At 58.9% G+C, this 17375-nt stretch overlaps 2 protein-coding genes across 4 annotated transcripts; both read right to left on the minus strand.

The window, feature by feature from the left end:
• Positions 1-105: 105 nt before the first annotated feature.
• On the minus strand, positions 106-8536 carry MATCAP1 (microtubule associated tyrosine carboxypeptidase 1). 3 transcript variants are annotated; one of them, XM_084861109.1, is made up of 8 exons: positions 8443-8504; positions 7925-8116; positions 4493-5118; positions 4267-4410; positions 3862-3994; positions 2601-2906; positions 2412-2509; positions 106-1411 (listed from the first exon to the last, which is right to left on the minus strand). In XM_084861109.1, the coding sequence occupies exons 3-8, from the start codon at positions 5060-5062 to the stop codon at positions 1247-1249; spliced, it is 1416 nt and encodes a 471-aa protein (XP_084717235.1). In that variant the 5' UTR covers positions 5063-5118; positions 7925-8116; positions 8443-8504; the 3' UTR covers positions 106-1246. The 3 variants fall into 3 exon arrangements, with proteins under 3 accessions (XP_084717235.1, XP_084717236.1, XP_084717234.1); XM_084861110.1 differs by lacking the exon at positions 7925-8116 and having other exon boundaries at positions 8443-8536; XM_084861108.1 differs by lacking the exon at positions 8443-8504 and having other exon boundaries at positions 7925-8389.
• An 853-nt stretch (positions 8537-9389) lies between these two features.
• On the minus strand, positions 9390-16569 carry EXOC3L1 (exocyst complex component 3 like 1). Its single transcript, XM_084905120.1, has 13 exons — positions 15767-16569; positions 15414-15574; positions 15115-15334; positions 13943-14555; positions 13746-13863; positions 13489-13614; positions 13287-13387; positions 12989-13099; positions 10700-10829; positions 10482-10604; positions 10234-10389; positions 10014-10138; positions 9390-9898 (listed from the first exon to the last, which is right to left on the minus strand). The coding sequence occupies exons 1-13, from the start codon at positions 15810-15812 to the stop codon at positions 9712-9714; spliced, it is 2217 nt and encodes a 738-aa protein (XP_084761246.1). The 5' UTR covers positions 15813-16569; the 3' UTR covers positions 9390-9711.
• Positions 16570-17375: the final 806 nt, after the last annotated feature.

Here is a 17375-nt window from a genome sequence, read left to right on the forward strand (position 1 = left end):
CCTGGGACAGAAAGCCAGGGAGGGGGAGCTTCTCTCCACTTAGGGAGGGCTAGCGCCGAGGGCCCTGGGAAATGCGATTAGGAGGAGGAGGATGGGATCTTGGGAAGACAAAGACCCGCACAGCTTATTGTAATTGTTTTAATTGCCTGGCTTCTCTCAGGACTGGGAGCTCTGAGGGCTTGGCCAGTGGCTGGCACACAGAAGGCGTTCAGTGCATTTCACTACATGAACAAGGGCTTTCCAGCTGCATTTTCAAATGTTATAGATGGGAACACTAAGGCCAAGGGTGGGAGTGGGACTGGGTCAGCGTCCGACAGCGAGTCCGAGGTGAAACTGGAAGCAACCACCCTCTGCGCACTCTCCTGGTCCGGGAGGGGCTCAGGATTTGGGACAGGTAGGTGTCTGCCCCTCAGGCTTGATTATGGCTGCTGCCAGGCTATGCCAACCTCTGTCAGAGACCAGCTGTGAGGGGGGGGGGTGGGCAAAGACAGGGACCACAGAGGCCTGAGGAGGGGGTGGGGGTAGGGGCAGGGCCTGGTGAACCCTCAGGCTCAGCTCACAAGGCCCGAAGGACTGTGTGTGTGTGTGTCTGCTGAGAGGGGGGCCTTCCAGAGGAGCCTATCCCTGAACCTTCAGGAGCGGCTGCCTCCAGCCCCAGGAAGCAGAGCACATAAACAGGAAATAAATACATGCAGCGGGAGAGGCAAAATGCCGGAGAGCACGTCCCAGCCCAGCTGGGTCTCTACCGGCCAGGACCCTTGTCCCTTGAGTCTGTGTGAAAGCCAGGACCCCAGGCTCAGGCCATCACCCCGGGAGAAGGGGACCCCCACCAGGACCCAGTGAGAGGTAGACAGCGTGGAAGCTGAAGGAGCACCAAGGGGCCGGGTGGGGGACGGGGGACTGGAGCACGCAGATCCCCTAAGTCCCCTCATGCAAGAACAAGGTTCTACTCCCAAACCATCCCCATCCCCATCCATGCTCAACGTCCCTGCTGCCCCTAGGCTTCCCCTCTGCTCCCCGGACAGAGGCAGGAGGGCGCGCTGTCCACTCAGCATGCTGCTGCTGCTGCTGCTGGTCTCTAGGTCCCGGGAGGCTAGCGGGGAACGCAAACCCGCTGAGGGTGCCGCTCCTCCCTCCTGAGATGCTCCTGTCCCCTCAGCGTCCCCAAGAAACAGCCAGGCTGTGGAGGCTCAGAGCAGCCCTCGTCCTGTTCAGGGGGGTGGTGGTCTGGAGCCCCCAACCAGTGTCAGTCAGGCAGCAGCCGGCCCAGCTCCTCCTCGTCCAGCCGGTTGGTGGCCATGATGTGCTCCAGCTGCTGCTGGTAGCGCTCCAGGTCCTGCATGAAGTGGGGCACCCGCGCATTGCTCAGCACCCCGTGGGGCCGCAGGAGATCCACGTCCTCATAGGACACCTGCAGGGAGAGAGGGAGCTGGGCTGAGGGGGAGGCAGAGCCCCCCCCCCCCCTGGCTTTCAGGTGGCTGGGCCCAGCTCCCTGCCAATGCTGGATTGCCCCTTGCTCCCAGAACACCTCCCTGCCCGCTCCTGACCTGTTCCCAGTGCTATGTATCCCCAGGCTCAGTCCTGGGTGTTTGCTCTTTCTCTCAACACCTTCTTTTATCATCTAGGCCCTACAACGCCACTCCTGCCCCGGCCTAGCTCTCCCAATTGCCTTTGAACACTTTCCCCTAGACATCCCACAGGCACCTCAGACTCCCCACAGCCAACTCTGAATTCTTAGGTGTCCGATTATGCCAGGCACTCCCTGAGAGCCCTCTAGGCCAGGTTCCAGGGGGGGAAGGGGTGGCTGGAACCTGTCACCCTCCCATTCAGGGTGGCCACTGAGCAGATACCCTAAGTCACCTCATGCAAGAACAAGATTCTACTCCCAAACCATCTCCCATGGGTCCCCCTCTCTGAAGAGCTCCCCAGCCTGCCCCTCCCCCTCCCCCTCCAGCTGCACAGCCACTGCCGGGTCAGGCCAGCCACCATCAGTTCTGCAGGAGGGATTAGGAGGGCCTCCCTCCCCCATCCCCTCTCCTAGGTCTCTCTCTCAATCCCCCTCCCATCTGACATCCAGCCTCAACTTCCTTAAAGCTCCTCTGAGTCCCCTATTGCTTCAGAGGCGGTTTACCTTTCTCAGCTGGCACAGATACCTAGGTGGCTAGGGACTTGGTTCCTGGCCATTTCTCCAGCCTTCTGACTGCTCCTTTGGTCTGGAGTGATGCAGTATCTCCACGCACGCACGCACGCACCCCTGCAGGCTGGGTCAAGCGCCTGCCAGACTGTCATTTCACCTCCTGTGCTCACCTCCCACCCACCAGAGAGGCCTGGCACCAGTCTTCAGTCAGGCACCTATCAGAGGCTCAGGGAACGCTGCGACGAGGACTCTCCGAAGGCCGGTGGCCACTCACCTTGCCCAGCGAGGTCAGCAGCGGGAAGTCGATGGTCTGGCGGTGCCGCAGGATGCGCACGATGCCGTCCAGGTACACCTGGTCCTTGCTGAAGCATCCTGTGGGCACGGGAGGGCCGTGAGCCCCTCCACCTGAAGCCGCACCCCAGCCCCTGCCCCAGCGCAGGGCACTCCTCACACGGGCACCCACCTGGCAGCGAGGTGTCGGTCTGGCCGCGTTTGGCGCGCACGCAGTACTCCCAGCGCACGTCCGCGTCCTGCACGTAGCGCGCCAGGTCCTGGAAGAGCTGGCGGAAGGACAGGTGCGCCGCGCGGTGGATGGTGTAGTAGAGCAGCGCGGCGCGCCACAGGAAGGGCTGCTTGCGGAACAGCACGCTGTGCAGGCTGGCCAGGCCCTCCTCCGTGGGGTTCGCCGGCCGCAGCCCGTACTGCAGCCGGCCCTCGGCGCTGTGCCAGGGCTGCCGGGCATTGTTCACGCCTCGCAGGTAGTGGGTGCCTGGGGGAGGGCGAGGGGGGAGGGGGTGCTGGGTGGGTCGTCCCGGAACCCTTCTGCCAGGCCTGTCCCTTATATTCGTGCGGGTATCCTCAGGCCCCTAAACGCAGGCTCTCCCATAAACCTCTCCCTGCCACCCCTACCCCAGCGTACATACTCATCCAATCTCAGGGGCACCCGCACCCAAGGACCCATTGAGTAAGGTGACCAGAGGTCCCGCTTTTTAACAATTTGTCCCGCGGCATTTTAAAAAAGTCCCGATTTTTGGAAAGATTGCTAAAAATCGGGACTGTCCCGCCAAAAGCAGGACTTCTGGTCACCTTACCATAGAGTCCCATGCAAGAGTCCTCCTCTACCCATTCAGGACTACACACACACACACACACACACACACACACCCCTCCCAAACTCACACTGCTTCCCAGCCCCCTGGAGAGGACAGGAACTCACACACCATCCCATCCCCACATCCTGTACGCCCTATTGTCCCACTGATGTCCCTAGCAAAAACCAACTTTTGCCCAGGGCAACAGAACTCTAGATGAGGAGTGGGGACAGGCAGAAAAGAATATCCGTTTGGGTCCTCTGCTTTCCTTTCCAGCCCGGCCTACCCACTCCTCTACCCGGCTCTGTGTGTTCTCGGCCAGTTCCATCTCCACCCGGGACAGCCTGATGTTGGCGGGGCTAGCGAGACCCTCTGTATTTTCCCTCTGGCCTTCCCAGGCCCCCTCAGCCTGGCCCCGCTGTCCAGGGAAACCAGAGAGGCGGTGGAGGGAGGAAAAGATACCCAAGAGGAAGGAGGGATGAGGGTGAGCCCAGAGATGGGCAGGCATGTTCGGGCCCACCTCTGAGGGCCAAAGGTAAGTGGGAGAAAGAGAGGGGGGGGGCCCCTCGTCGTCCTCCCACATCCCAGGCCCCTCCCATCCCTACCCGCCCACCCACCGACCCACGCCCTGACCTATCTCGTGCCGCAGCATGCCCTCTAGCCAGTACTGGCGGGCTCCGGTCAGGTTGATGGCCAATGTCGGTCGGCTGTTCTCCACCATCATCACTGCCTGGGACAGCAGGTCTTCACTCAGCTGCACCACCACCTGCAGGCAGCAGCAGTGCTCGGAGCCATGGCCACTGTGCAGGTGTACCCACCAGTAATGCCCCAGGGCATCCATCCTGGACACTTGGCCAGGACACCCACCCTGACTCACCACGTCTGCTCAGAGCCAGCTCCCACCTTACTAGGGCAGGGACAGGGTCCTGCCAGGGGTCCCTCGCTGGCCAGGTGTGGAGCGGGGCCTGGCACCACCCCACTGAGCCTGGCCAGTTTGGGTCAAGGAGAAGGGGGTGCTCGAGGGCAGTGCAAGCTCACCTCCCCAACGCAGCCCTCCTTCTGCATGTATTTGCGCACAATAGACCAGATCTGGCACTTGGTCAGCAGCTGGCCCCCCGTCGCAGCCTCGAAGTGCTCGTAGGTGCCGAACTTCTCCAGGACAGCCTCGATGATGCCAACTGCCTGCACACAGGGCCGAGGGGGGCAGTCAGGCCAGGCCTCTCGGGGGGTCGGGGCCAGGGGGCGGCGGGCGGGCCGGACTGACCTGGCGGATGAACTGCCCGGAGGCCTCACAGTACTTCTCCAGCACGGCCATGGGCATGGGCTCCTGGTACTCGAACTGCGGGTTGTAGGTGTAGCGGGACTTGAAGAACTTGTCCCGCTCACTGTCCATGTTGGTGGGCCGCAGGGCCATCAGCAGGCAGGGGCTCTTGTTGGCGCCACGGCCCCCATACTTCGGAGTCTTAGCGATGTGAGGCAGGGAGGACGCGGAGCGCAGGGTGCCCCAGCCTGGGTCCCGTCTGCGTCCAGGCGGGGCCCGGCCCGGGGTGCCAGCCCTCTGCTGGCCGGCACTGTTTACAGTGCAGGTGCTCTCGCTGCGCCGCATGGGGCCACAGGGGCCCCAGCGCAGCTCTGAGAGGGACTGCAGCTCAGGCCGGGGCCGCAGGGCCGAGGAGACCGACAGAGCCAGGGGCAAGGCCAGGGACTGAGGCCAGGAGTACAGCGGCGTCCCATCTCGGTCTGAGGGCGTCGGCCTACGGCCCGAGGTTGAGCGCCTGGCTGGTGGGCTGGGGGGCGGCTGCTCATACACCTGAGCCCCCGAATCCAGCACCATTCTGCTCTGGGGGTCACATCCAGCCGGGTCACTCCAACTCCCCACGCTGTGGACTTCTGGGGACATGGAAGGGCAAGTGGAGGCCAGCATGAGTAGGTGTGGCCTGAGGGTCAGCAACCCCTATACTCTACACTGCCCTTGCTGGGTTCCCAGGGGTCGGTCTGGGTAGCTGCCCCCTCGCCACACCTACCCCAGTGTCCATTCCCTCCAGCAGGCTCACCAAAGCAAGCTGGACTGGGAGATCGGGGGGAAGAGTCTATGTGTCACCTGGAACAGCTTTAGATCCTGGAAGCAGGCCTGAACCCCTGCTCATGATTCTAATCCCTGTGCTCAGCACCCGCCTGGGCTGGAAGCTGGTAGAATGTAGCCTCAGCTGCCAGGCTGATGGGTGAGGGGGCCTCACCACCTTCTACCTATAGCCTACTTTCTTTCTTTCTTTCTTTTTTTAAATATATTTTTTATTGATTTTTTTTACAGAGAGGAAGGGAGAGGGATAGAGAGTTAGAAATGTCAATGAGAGAATCATCGACCAGCTGCCTCCTGCACCCCCCCCACTGGGGATGTGCCCACAACCAACGTACATGCCCTTGACCTGAATCGAACCTGGGACCTTTCAGTCTGCAGGCTGACGCTCTATCCACTGAGCCAAACCAGTTTCGGCTATAGCCTTCTTTCTTTAGCATTTCTCAGTCCCCCCTCCACTCCCGCCTGGCCCCACCCACCTCCTCCAGCCCATTAGGCCCCGGTTTGAGTGCCTGCATGCCCCTTGCTTATGCTAGTCCCTCCACTTGGAATGCTCTCTCTCCACCGGACCATCTGTTCAAATCCAATTTAGAATCAGCTCTTAGGGGTCAAAGAGAAATGTTAGTAAAACCAAGCCAATCCCTGGTCTGTCCCCCATCAGAGGCATTTTCCTAGTTGCCATCCAAGGCCAGTGCTGGGGGCCCTCACCCCTGACCATACCAGGGCTCAGTCCAATGCTGTTCTTCTGCAGCCTCTGAACAACCTTGCCTGCCTGCTCAGGGACACATGCCAGCATTTCTCTCTTCTACCTCTCCTACATCACCAATATCTTCTCTGCTGGATTCTTTACATCAGCATAAATACATGTGTTGTTTATCCATTTTAAAAAACAAAACAAAGCTTTAGCCAGTTTGGCTCAGTTGTTAGAGCATTGGCCCACGTGGACTGAAGGGTCCCAGGTTCAATTCCCGTCAGGGGCACATAACTTAGTTTCAGGATGGATCCCCAGCCCTGGTCAGGTTATGTGCAGGAGGTAACCAATTGATGTGTCTCTCTCACATCGATGTTTCTCTTTTTCTGTCTCTCTCCCTCCCTTCCTCTCTCTCTCTCTCTCTCTCTCTCTCTCTCTCTCAAAATCAAAGGAAAAATATCCTTGGTTGAGGATTCACAAAACAAAACAAACCCCACACACTCCTTCCAGCTGTTCCTTACTGCAGCACATTTCTTTCTTTCCTGTTCTCTCTTTAAAGTATCTTTTTGTTGATTTTAGAACAAGAGGAAGGGAGAGGGAGAGAGAAATATGGATGAGAGAGAGAGAAACATCGATTGCCTGCCTCTTGCATGCCCCCCATGGGGATCCAGCCGGAAACCAGGGCATGTGCCCTGACCTACCAGGAATCTAACCTTTTGGTGCATAGGATGACCGTCAACCAACTGAGCCACACCAGCCAGGGCTCCTGTTCTCTCTTAAATTTCACTCCAGCTAGGCTTTCCCCCCAAACCCTATCGAAACTGATATGACCAAGGTCATCAATAATCTTCATATTGATCAGCAGCACTTGACACAGCTAATCACTTCATTCTGGACACACGTTCCCCACTTGACTCCCCAAATCTCCTACCTCTCTGGCTGTTTGTTCCTTTCTTTTCATTTTTTTCTAACTGTTCATTCTTGCTCTTCCTTGCTAGTCATCCCTATCTTCCTGACCTCTTAACACAGTAGTGCACATAGAAATTTATATGGAAACTTCTCTCCTCCACTTGTGCCCACTCCCTGGGGAGGAATCTCATCCATTCTCATGGTTTTAGGATCATCAGCCCAGACTTCTTCCATAAACCTCAGGCTAGTATCGCCAGTTCTCAATTCAACCTGTTTTTACTGGAATGTATAACAGGTATCTCAGACTGAACATGTCCCCTGTCGGGAGTGTCTTTTACCCATATAACTGCAGTGGTCACTCTCCCACTTACCTCTAATTTTTGCACAAATACGTTATTAGAAAAGCCTCCCTAAAGCACACTCTAAGAAATAATAAATCTCCTCTCCCACCCCTCCACCACCACAATCCCCCACCCCCTTCCTCAAGCTATTGTTCTCTGTGGCAGGTATCTCCATCTGAAGAACAGCATATTTAATTGTTAGTTTTCCGTTTTCTCCTTTTGAGTGTTCACACTGTGTCCCCAGAGCCCAGAGCTAGCTGTTCAATAAATATCTGAACCCAAGAGCCCTTTTCCTTCTCAGAACTGGAATCATTCCTTCCTTGCACTTTGTTTTCCCTTCCGGATCTGATCCCCTCTCCCTCCCCCCATTTCCACCGCGAGGACACACACACACACACATTCCTTCCACCCCGCCTAGAGACCAGCTGCTTAAAAAGATTTCTGGCCTCAGGCTTCACTCCCCTCAACTTAACTGTACACTTTCCTGGACTTCTCCGCGGTCTCCGAGTCTCTACCAGGACCAGTCCCCCTTCATCTTTCCTTCCACCTACTTCTTGGCAATTACCAGAACACGCCTGTGTCTTTTATGTCTCAGGCCCTTCTGCCACGGATGCTTTCCCAAAGTCTCCCTGGAGCACACTCTCCCACCCATTTTTCAGGGCTTGGTTTAGGCCTCACCTCCTCCGGGAAGTCTGCCAGGCGTCCTAGAGGCTCCCAGTGCGCCTAGGCGCCCCCTTGACCGCCCTAGGTGGTCACTGTCGTAGCCTAGGTCCGTGTCCCCTCACCATGTCCTGGACTCCCTGAGGGCGGGTCTGATGCCCTCCCATGTCTCCAGCATCCAGCACCAGATGCAGAATGAATGAGAGATGGCTAGGGGGAGGAACCCAGAAGAAAGGTGGAGTCTGGTGACAAGGGAGAGGGTGTAGCCTGCGCCAATGGGAAGCTCCCGGAGAGGATGACGTGGACGCGGAGCCAATGGGAACGGAGGAGGGGCGTGACCTGCAGCCAATAAACGGCGGGGGCGGGGATGAGGCAAAGGGCGTGTCCAATGGAGGGCGGGGCCGGGAGACAATAGAAGGGGAATCTCTCCGTCAGTGAGGTGGGGGTCACGTTGCGCGCCTCCTCAGCCTCAGCCTCAGCCTCAGCCTCTCCCTCTCCGGGGGGAAAAGGGCTCCATCCTCGTGTCCTGCCCCCACCTGTTCGCTGCTCTTCTCTCCGTCACCGTTCCCGCTCCGAGACATCGGTCGCCGGCCAACCAGACCCCCGGAGCGGACGCCTGGGACGCACGCCCTCGGGGGCGCGTACGCTCACGCGAAAGCGCGCGGGTTCGCGTCCCGAGAACACAGCTGCGGGGGCGGGGCCGGGCCGAGGCGGGCCGTGTCCGCCATCCAGTCACGTCCCCAGGCGGGGCGTTGTCCTGAGCCCGCCGGCTCCGAGCATGCCAGGCGGGTTTCAAGGCTGAATTCAGATGGTACCCAGTCAGGGCTGGGGAGACATGCGGAGGCAGCCCGCTCACGGAAGCCCGGGTCCTTGGGAGGTGAAGCCGGGACTGATGGGGTGCCTTAGGCGTGTCCCCGTCCTGGCTTTCCCCCCAAACCCTATGGAAACTGATATGACCAAGGTCATCAATAATTTTCATATTGATCAGCAGCACTTGACACAGTTAATCACTTCATTTTGGACACACATTCCCCACATGGCTCCCCAAACCTCCTACCTTACTGGCTGTTTGTTCTTTTCTTTTGTTTATATATAAGATTTTTTTACAGAGAGGAAAGGAGAGAGAGATAGAGAGTTAGAAACATCGATGAGAGAGAGACATCGATCAGCTGCCTCTTGCACACCCCCTACTGGGGATGTGCCCGCAACCAGGGTACATGCCTTTGTCCGGAATCGAACCCGGGGCCCTTCAGTCCGCAGGCCGACACTCTATCCACTGAACCAAACCGGCTTTGACTGTTTGTTCTTTTCTTTTTTTCTAACTGTTCGTTCTTGCTCTTCCTTGCTAGTCATCCCTATCTTCCGGACGGGTCCTTGGGAATTGATGCTGGTACCGATAGGGTGCTTTAGGCGTGTCCCTGTCCCGGGCCCCCTAACGTTCGCGGACACTTTTCTTTCTTTCTTTCTTTCTTTCTTTTTTTTTTTTTTTAAATATATTTTATTGATTTTACACAAAGAGGAACTGAGAGGGACAGAGAGTTAGAAACGTCAATGAGAGAGAAACACCGACCAGCTGCCTCTTGCACACTCCCCACTGGGGATGTGCCCGCAACCAAGGTACATGCCCTTGACCGGAATCGAACCTGGGACCTTTCAGTCCGCAGCCCGACGCTCTATCCACTGAGCCAAACCAGTCCCGGCTCGGACACTTTTATTTCATCCCCTCTTCCCCCAACACACACAATTCAGGCGGACGGGGGGTGCGGGGAGCGGGCACCCAGCTTTATTCTGCTCGCAGTGGAGAGTCAGGCACAGGACCCGGAGAAGAGGCAGGACGGGGAAGGCGTGGGCGCCGGCACGAGGCTGAAGAGGGCGCGGCGACCCGCGCGGGGCGAGGGCTGCGGGCCGTCCTGCAGGGAGCTGAGTGCGGCCAGGCGCTGCTCCCGGGACACGTCCCCGCGCAGGTCCAAGAGGGCGGAGATATGTTCCTCGCTAGGGGGCGGGGGGGGGGGGGGAGAAAGAGGAAACCACAGGGATGCATCAGCGCCCCTCCCCCCCTCATTATCCCTCCCAGGTCCCTTCTCCCTCTCCGCCCCCATCCGCGTACCTTACGTCGGGAAATTGCTGCCGAAGGCTCGCCACCTCGAGGCCCAGCATCGTGGGGTCGCGGAGGTTCAGCAGCTTTCGCAGGGTGAGCAGCACCGGCGCGCAATGAACGTTCTCTTCCAGGCCCTGGACACCACGTTGGGGCGAGGTCTTGAACCCGCCCTTGGCTCCCACCCAGCCATGGAGACTCACACCCATCTGCTCGCCCCACAAGCGCTTACCAGATCGAGGAAGAGATCCCGGAGCTGGGTGGCATCCTGCTGCATGCGCTCGGCGGCCTGGTTCCGCTCGTCCGGCCCGCGGCACACCAGGCGGCCCTGCATCAGCGCGCCCAGGTACAGCAGCACCACCGTGCGCTCCGCCTCGGCCAGGAGCACCTGCGGGGAGGTGGGGGAGGGCTATCAGGTGGGCCCAGGACCCCTTTCCCATCGGCGTCCCACCCTCGCCAGCCAGCCTTTCCCCAACACACCTGGAATGTGGGGTTCCGAACACGCCAGAAGTTCCGGCAGAAGCGCGCTGTCCGCTCGCACACATTGCTCAGCAGCTCCGGGCTCGACAGCCAAGGGCGCGAGGGCAGAGTCTCGAACAGGGGCTGGAAGGACGATCCAGACCCGACATTTCCCGGCAGAGACTCCCACACCTGCCCCTGATCTCCTCCTGCCCTGATCCCCACCTGAAGTCTCTCACCTGGAGCTCCAGCAACAGCGCCTCCAGCACCAGCCGGCAGATCCTCCTCTGCAACTCGTCCAGCGCTGCCTCCACCGGAGCCAAGGCCCCTGAGACCACCCCTTCGGGCTGCAAGACGGACACGGAGGAGCTGGACCAACCAAAAGTAGGGCTTCAGCACCAAGGCCAAGGCCCTCACAGCCCTCTAGGGTCTGGCTGCTTGGGCGCCACCTAGTGGCGGGAGTGTATGCGGCGAGACGGGGCAAGAAGGGCGGTTCCCTCGCACTTCTGAAGATCTAGGGTGGGTTCAGCAAGCTAGAAAAGACACAACCCAGTGGGACCTGTTTCTAATTCCCAGTGAGACCTTGAGCAAGCCATGTCTTTCTGTTTCTGTTTCCTCATTGGTAAGGGGAGAGAATTCATCACAGTCAAGAGGTAGTAGTAACTTGTTTGTCTGACCTCTCTGTCCCCATCCTATGTAGTAAAAGCCTAATATGCAGATTGTCCCCTCAGAGGGTCATTTGACCAGTTCAACCGGGAGACCAGGAGTTCGACTGCTTGCTATGACATGCGCTGACCACCAGGGGGCTGCTTGGAACATGGCAGGCATCGGCCATGTGATGCTGGCAGCGATGGCAGTGGAGGCACTGCCAACCCCAATGGGCCCCGATGAGAGCAGGACCACAGCAGGATGGTGGAGCAGGTGAGCGGGCAGCAACAGGCCACGGTGGATGCAGGGGGCCCGATTGCCCCGCCAATTGCCCTGCTGATCGCCCTGTAGGCAGGATGGTGGAGCAAGTGACGGGGCAGTGTCAGGCCAAGGCAGGGTGCCAGGTGGAGCTGCGAGGCTGGGGCTGTGAGCTGGGGCTGTGAGGCTGGGGGCATGAACTGGGGCCCGATTTCCACAGGCTACCCTGAAAGGCCCCCTACCTGTGCATGAATTCATGCACCAGCCCTCTAGTCCCAAATAACACAAGACCCAAGGGGAAGGAAATACTTTTCTGTTTTGATCCCCAGACACAGAGTAGACCTTGGTGAGTATATATGAATTAATGAATACATGAGACCATGTTCTAGGCACTATGGTAGGTACTTTACATTAAATGTGATCCTCAGAATGTCTTGTTATCTATATATATACTACTAAAAGTCTAAGTGTTACAATGGTCCAACTGGTCGCAATGATGCACACTAACCACCAGGGGGCAGACACTCAACACAGGAGCTTCCCCCAGCCCATGGGCCGGGATTGCTGATGGGGCCTTCCAGCCAACCTCCTGGTCCCTCCTCCTGGCCACAGGCCCCAATAGGCCCACCACCCACCTGCTGCGGTGGTGGTAGGCCCTCCCTCCAGCCAGGCCCAGGGGAACCGGGGAACTGAGGGTGGGTGGCAGCAGACGCAGGCAGTAAGGAAAGGAAGAAGCAGGGAGGCAGGGAACTGCATGGTGGTGGTGCACAGGTGGTGAGGGAAGCAGGAAGCGGGGAGGCAGGAAGGCAGGGAACCTGATCGGCCCTGATCGCTGGCAAGACCTAAGAATCCCACCCTTGTACGAATTTTGTGCACTGGGCCTCTAGTTCAGTGGTGTGCAAACTGCAGCTCTCAAGCCACATGGGGCTCATGAGCCGCAATTTGCTGCTCTGGTGACCAATAAGTTTGCCGACCACTGGGATAGGGGCTTAATCACAAGGAACAACAACAGCCTGTAATTATTAGAATTGAGAGTCTAGGTCAGTGGTCAGCAAACTCATTAGTCAACAGAGGGGCAAACCTCGGCTCACGAGCCGCAGTTTGCCAACCACTGCTCTAGTCTATATACAAAATCCTAAGCCATCTTTATGACCAGATGATCTGCTGGTAGCTATGATGCGCATTGACCACTGGGGGGCAGATGCTGAATGTAGGAGTTCCCCCCTGGTGATCAGTGTGCTCCCATAGGCAACCTCCTGCGGCTGGCCAAATTCCCACAGTCCTTCCCCCTGACCTGCCCCAATTGGTCCCCATCGGGGTGGCCGGCCAACCTCCCATGGTCCCTCCCCCCTGGCCAGCTGGCCCCTGATCACCAGCCAGGCTGAGGGACACCACCTGTGCACAAATTCGTGCACAGGGCCTCTAGTAACTCATTTAATACCAATAAGAAAAGAGAGATTAAGTAATTAGCCCAAGGTCACACAGCTAATTAGTAGAACTAGGATTGGAACCGTGGGGCTATGTGACTCCAAAGTTCCTAATAGACTAGTGAAGGCTGGGTCTGTACTTAGCAGGTACTCAGCAGTTGGCGGTGGTGGGGTTCTGTGGGGGCCTTATGGTACCTGAGTGCCGATTGGTGGTTGAGGGCAGCCAGGAGGTAGGACACGTAATGAGGGACCACTGCTTCCCCTCTGAGGTGGTCTCGGGAGAATCGGATCAGAGCATCATTAAAGCTGCAAAGGACAGAGGTGGCACCTGTACCTGCTGCCACTGGTACCCCAACCATTTCTGTCTTAAGTGCTTTGGCCCCCACCTCCAAGATACCCAACCCTCTGGTGAGCCTTATTCACTCAGAGCCCCCCCCCCCCCCGGGGCTGCCCCTGGAGCAGGGCCAGGGTTTGGGGGTGGGTCAGTACAGACCTTCTCAGGAACACCCCCAGTTCTGACAGGGCCATGCCGTGCACCCGCCGCTGCAGTGACTGACTGACCAGGATGGTTACTCGAATGTTTTCTTCCAGGATCTACAGGCAGGGATGGGCAGCCATCAGCAGCGTCCTAGTGCTGCCCTCCTCCCCGTCCTTTATGAGGGCCGTCCACCTGGCTGCTGCCACTTCCCACCCACCTGCAGCACGATGGCTGGCATCGGTGAGTGGTAGAAGCCAGAGGGATCTGTGTCAGGCTCCCGCTCCCGGCCCCATTCAGCTACTTCCCCATCCAGGGCCTTCCGCAGCCACTGCACCACGTTTGCCTAGCGCAAGGGACAAGGGGCGGCAGAATGCAGCAGAATGCACCGACCCTGCCAGAGACAGGTAGCCACGTGACCCTACCAACACGCAGCTGGTGGCAGAGCTTCTCTGGACCTGGGCCCCAGCGACTCACCCGGACTTTGGATACAAATGTCGCCTCTAGCTGCTCGATGTTCTCCAGGGTCAGGAGAGGTTCTAGCTGAGACACATCAGCCTCCGGCCCCAGTTCCAGGCTCCCCATCATTTCCGGCCTGGGGACGAGTGGCCTAGGGTCACCCTGAGCCCCCAGCTTCGGATCCACCCACTCCCCATGGCCCCGCGGGCACTGACCCCAGGTACACGTGCAGCGCCCAGTGCAGCAGGGTGAAGGCGTCGGCTGCCCCCAGCTCGGGCCGGTCCAGGAGCTGCTGCAGGCAGCGCCGCAGGCCGCCGTGCAGGGTGTGGGCCCACAGCTGCACCACCTTGTAGTGTGGTGGGCAGCAGGGAGCTATCAGTGCCTCCGCCGTGGCCAGTTCGGCTGGGAGAGCCACCCGCAGAGCCTCCAGCCACCCCGCGAGGGCGCCTGGTCCAGGCAGCAGAGGCGTCCCGAAGTGGACCCGCTCGAGGCCCTCCTCCAGCGCTCGCAGACAGCGCTGCCGCCAGTCCCGGGGGGCCTGCTCCAGGGGGGCGGTCCTGCCGGCCTCCACCTCCGCCACACGCACAGCGGCCACCAACAGGGCCGGGTCCTCCCGGGCCAGCTGCCCGGCCGCCCCGACAGCTGCCTCCACAGCCTGGCCCAGTGCCTCCGCCAGAGGGCCCAGCCCCTCAAAGACCGGCAACTCCAGGCCGCCCAGAGAGGCCCACGTCTCCTCTTGCAGCTGCTCCAGCTCCCTGAGGCCCACATAGGCCTCCAAGAGCCGATGGGCGTCGATCAGGGTCTGTGTGTGGACCACCGCAGCCGGCACTAAGGAGGGAGCAGAGGAGACAGCCCTGGGTCTCAGCGTTCCCACCTGTGCAGTGGGTACAGGATCAGATGCTGAGGCCCTGCGGCTGGGGTGGTGGATAAAGTACTTAGAGTAGACTTTTACCGAATAAACTTAAATCTTATTAGAAAGTAAAATATAACCAGTGTAGTAGAGTATTGGCCGATCTGAAAGGACTACGGAAGGGCCTACGGCCTGTTGGACCAGGTGTAAACCTTTGAGCTGGTGGAACGTACGGAAGGCAGGGAGGAACTGCAGGACGGTCTAGTGGCTATTCACCCGCCCTGTGAGGGAATATTTCAATTAAACAACCAGGGTGGCCAGAGCCACTTGTCTGGGCATCAGTGCTGACTCAGACATGCCCCGCTCAGAAACCGGAGTGAGCTCATCTGCACCCCGCTTTGTGTGCCATCTGAAGCCTGAGTTACTCTCTGGGAGGCCCGTGGTCTGTCCCTCCCTCCCTGTAACCTCCCACTGGTGCCCCATGAGTGTGTTGACTGAGAGTGGGGGGGCTGAAGCCCAGGGCCCTTGCCCACTCACCTGCTCGCAGCCGGGGCAGCAGCTGAGACAGGGCCTGCAGCTGCTTGTGCTGGACCACCTGCTCCCTCAGGGGCTCTAGGGTCTGTACAGCGTTGGCCATGCCCCGGAGCAGCCCACGGGCCTGGCCCAGGGCCTCACGGGCTTCTTGCACGGCCTCGAGGGCCTGTGCCAGTTGCCACACCCCAGTCTTCACACCCTCCAGGTAGGACTGCACCACTGACTGCGGAAGGGAGGGAGACGGTGAGGCCCGGCCGGATGGCCACCCCCCCCAACCCTCCTGCCCCTTGCCTGATGCCCACCTTAATGCGTGCTTCCAGGGAGCAGGTGCGCTGCACCTCCCGGCTGCGGTACTGGCCCAGCCTGGCCAGCTGCTCTGGCCGGTAGAAGATGCCCGAGGCCCACTTGAGCGCTGCGCCCCGGGCCAGCTGCTCCGCCCTCTCCTGCTCCGGCCACTCTGACCCTGGGCAGGAAGAGCCTGGGTAGCCATGTCAGCTGAAGGAAGCAGCTGCCGACCCTGCTCCCCTTCCGGCTCCTCAGCCTGAAAGCCCAGGGCAGTCTACTCCTCTCACTGACCCACAGAACCCCAGCCAAACCCACCACTCCCATCTTTCTTGCCGCATCCCTCCCCCACCCCGCCCAGAAGGGCTCCTACCAGGAGGAAGGGAAGGCTGCATTTCGTCCTTGGCTTTGGGGTCCATTTTAGGCCCTGGAGGAGCCAGAGCTGAGGGAGGAGTCCGGGCGAGGGTCTGGGTTAGAGCAGGCAGAGTGGGTGAGCTTTGAGCTGCAGGCTCTGGGGAGGCCTCTCTCAGAAGGAGGGGAGGAGGGGGGGTTGAGGAGATAAGGTTCCTGCCCAGGCTCCTCAGGAAAGGAGAGGGAGGCAGGGTGAGATTGGGAGGCACCTGGGAAGCCTCCTCTGCCGGGTTTCTCAGCGTTGCCCCCTCAGATGCCAAGTGAGGCCAGGTGGGCACAGGCCTCCCCTGGACCCCACTCCTGCCCCAAGTTGCAGAGGACGGTTTGGTACGGAACTCACCAGGCGGCCAGTTCTGCCTCCTCCGCAAACAGTGTTGGCCTTGAGGATGGCCCTCTCCCCCAGCTGGACAGAGCTGGACAGAGCTGGACACTCCCTCCGCTGGCTCACAGGGCCTTGGAGGCTCTGGGCCACAGCGTGCAGCAGAATTCCCCTTCCCAAGGAAGCCTCAAGCCCACCTCCCTGTCCAAGAAGCCCGCCTCCTCTCTCCCCAAGACCACAAGCAGAAAGGAAGGAAGCTGAGTCTCTGGCATTTTATTCCCAACAGGAAAGAGCGTCCGTGCTGTGGAATGGGGTGGGGAGGGCTGGGCCCACTTCCTGGGGGGGAAGGAGGCGGTACTCACTGTGATTAGTAAGTCTTGACCAGTCTACCCAGGACCTCTTAGTGCTCAGAATGGACATGAACTAGATGGCCCCAGTTTGGGGTGGAGAGTGATGTGTACAAATGTGGACACAGACAGCATCCCAGTATGAAAACTATGCTGACTATGCAGGCCCTTTGGAGGAGGGTGTGTAACTTCTGCAGAGAAGTGAGAGATCACAGGCTATTGTGAAGAATGTGAGCCCTGGCTGGTTTGGCTCAGTGGATAGAGCGTCGGCCTGCGGACTGAAGGGTCCCAGATTTGATTCCAGTCAAAGGCATGTACCTCGGTTGTGGGCACATCCCCAGTTGGGGGTGTGCAGGAGGCAGCTAATCGATGTTTCTCTTGTCATCGATGTTTCTAACTCTCTATTCCTCTCCCTTCCTCTCTGTAGAAAAATCAATAAAATCCTATCTAGCTGAAACCGGTTTGGCTCAGTGGATAGAGCGTCAGCCTGGGGACTGAAAGGTCCCGGGTTTGATTCCGGTCAGGGGCGTGTACCTTGGTTGCAGGCACATCCCTGGTAGGGGGTGTGCAGGAGGCAGCTGATCAATGATTCTCTCTCATTGATGTTTCTAGCTCTCTATCCCTCTCTCTCCCTCTCTGTAAAAAATCAATAAAATATATTAAAAAATAAAAGTAGCAAAAATTAAAAAAAATCAAAATAAAATCCTATCTAATAAAAGAGTAATAGTCAGATTGATCATCACTCCAGCACACAAGATGGCTGCCCCCATGTGGTCAAAGATCCTGCCCCTATGTGACCACAGGATGGCCAGCAGGGGAGGGCAGTTGGAGGTGATCAACCCTGCAGAGGAAGGCAGTTAGGGGTGACCAGGCCAGCAGAGGAGGGAAGTTGGGGGCCAACAGGG

The sequence above is a fragment of the Pipistrellus hanaki genome, assembly GCF_964339955.1.
Source record: "Pipistrellus hanaki genome assembly, chromosome: 15".
Taxonomy (NCBI): Eukaryota; Metazoa; Chordata; class Mammalia; order Chiroptera; family Vespertilionidae; genus Pipistrellus; species Pipistrellus hanaki.

Coding starts and splice junctions, on each gene's coding strand:
- MATCAP1 (XM_084861110.1), bottom strand. CDS start 5,062: ATGGTGCTGGATTCGGGGGCTCAGGTGTATGAGCAGCCGCCCCCCAGC. Junction 4,411..4,492: donor CCGGGCAGTTCATCCGCCAG/GTCAGTCCGGCC, acceptor CCCTGTGTGCAG/GCAGTTGGCATCATCGAGGC. Junction 2,907..3,861: donor CATGCTGCGGCACGAGATAG/GTCAGGGCGTGG, acceptor GCCCTCCCCCAG/GCACCCACTACCTGCGAGGC.
- EXOC3L1 (XM_084905120.1), bottom strand. CDS start 15,812: ATGGACCCCAAAGCCAAGGACGAAATGCAGCCTTCCCTTCCTCCTG. Junction 10,390..10,481: donor TTCGGAACCCCACATTCCAG/GTGTGTTGGGGA, acceptor ACCTCCCCGCAG/GTGCTCCTGGCCGAGGCGGA. Junction 10,139..10,233: donor GGGATCTCTTCCTCGATCTG/GTAAGCGCTTGT, acceptor CGTGGTGTCCAG/GGCCTGGAAGAGAACGTTCA.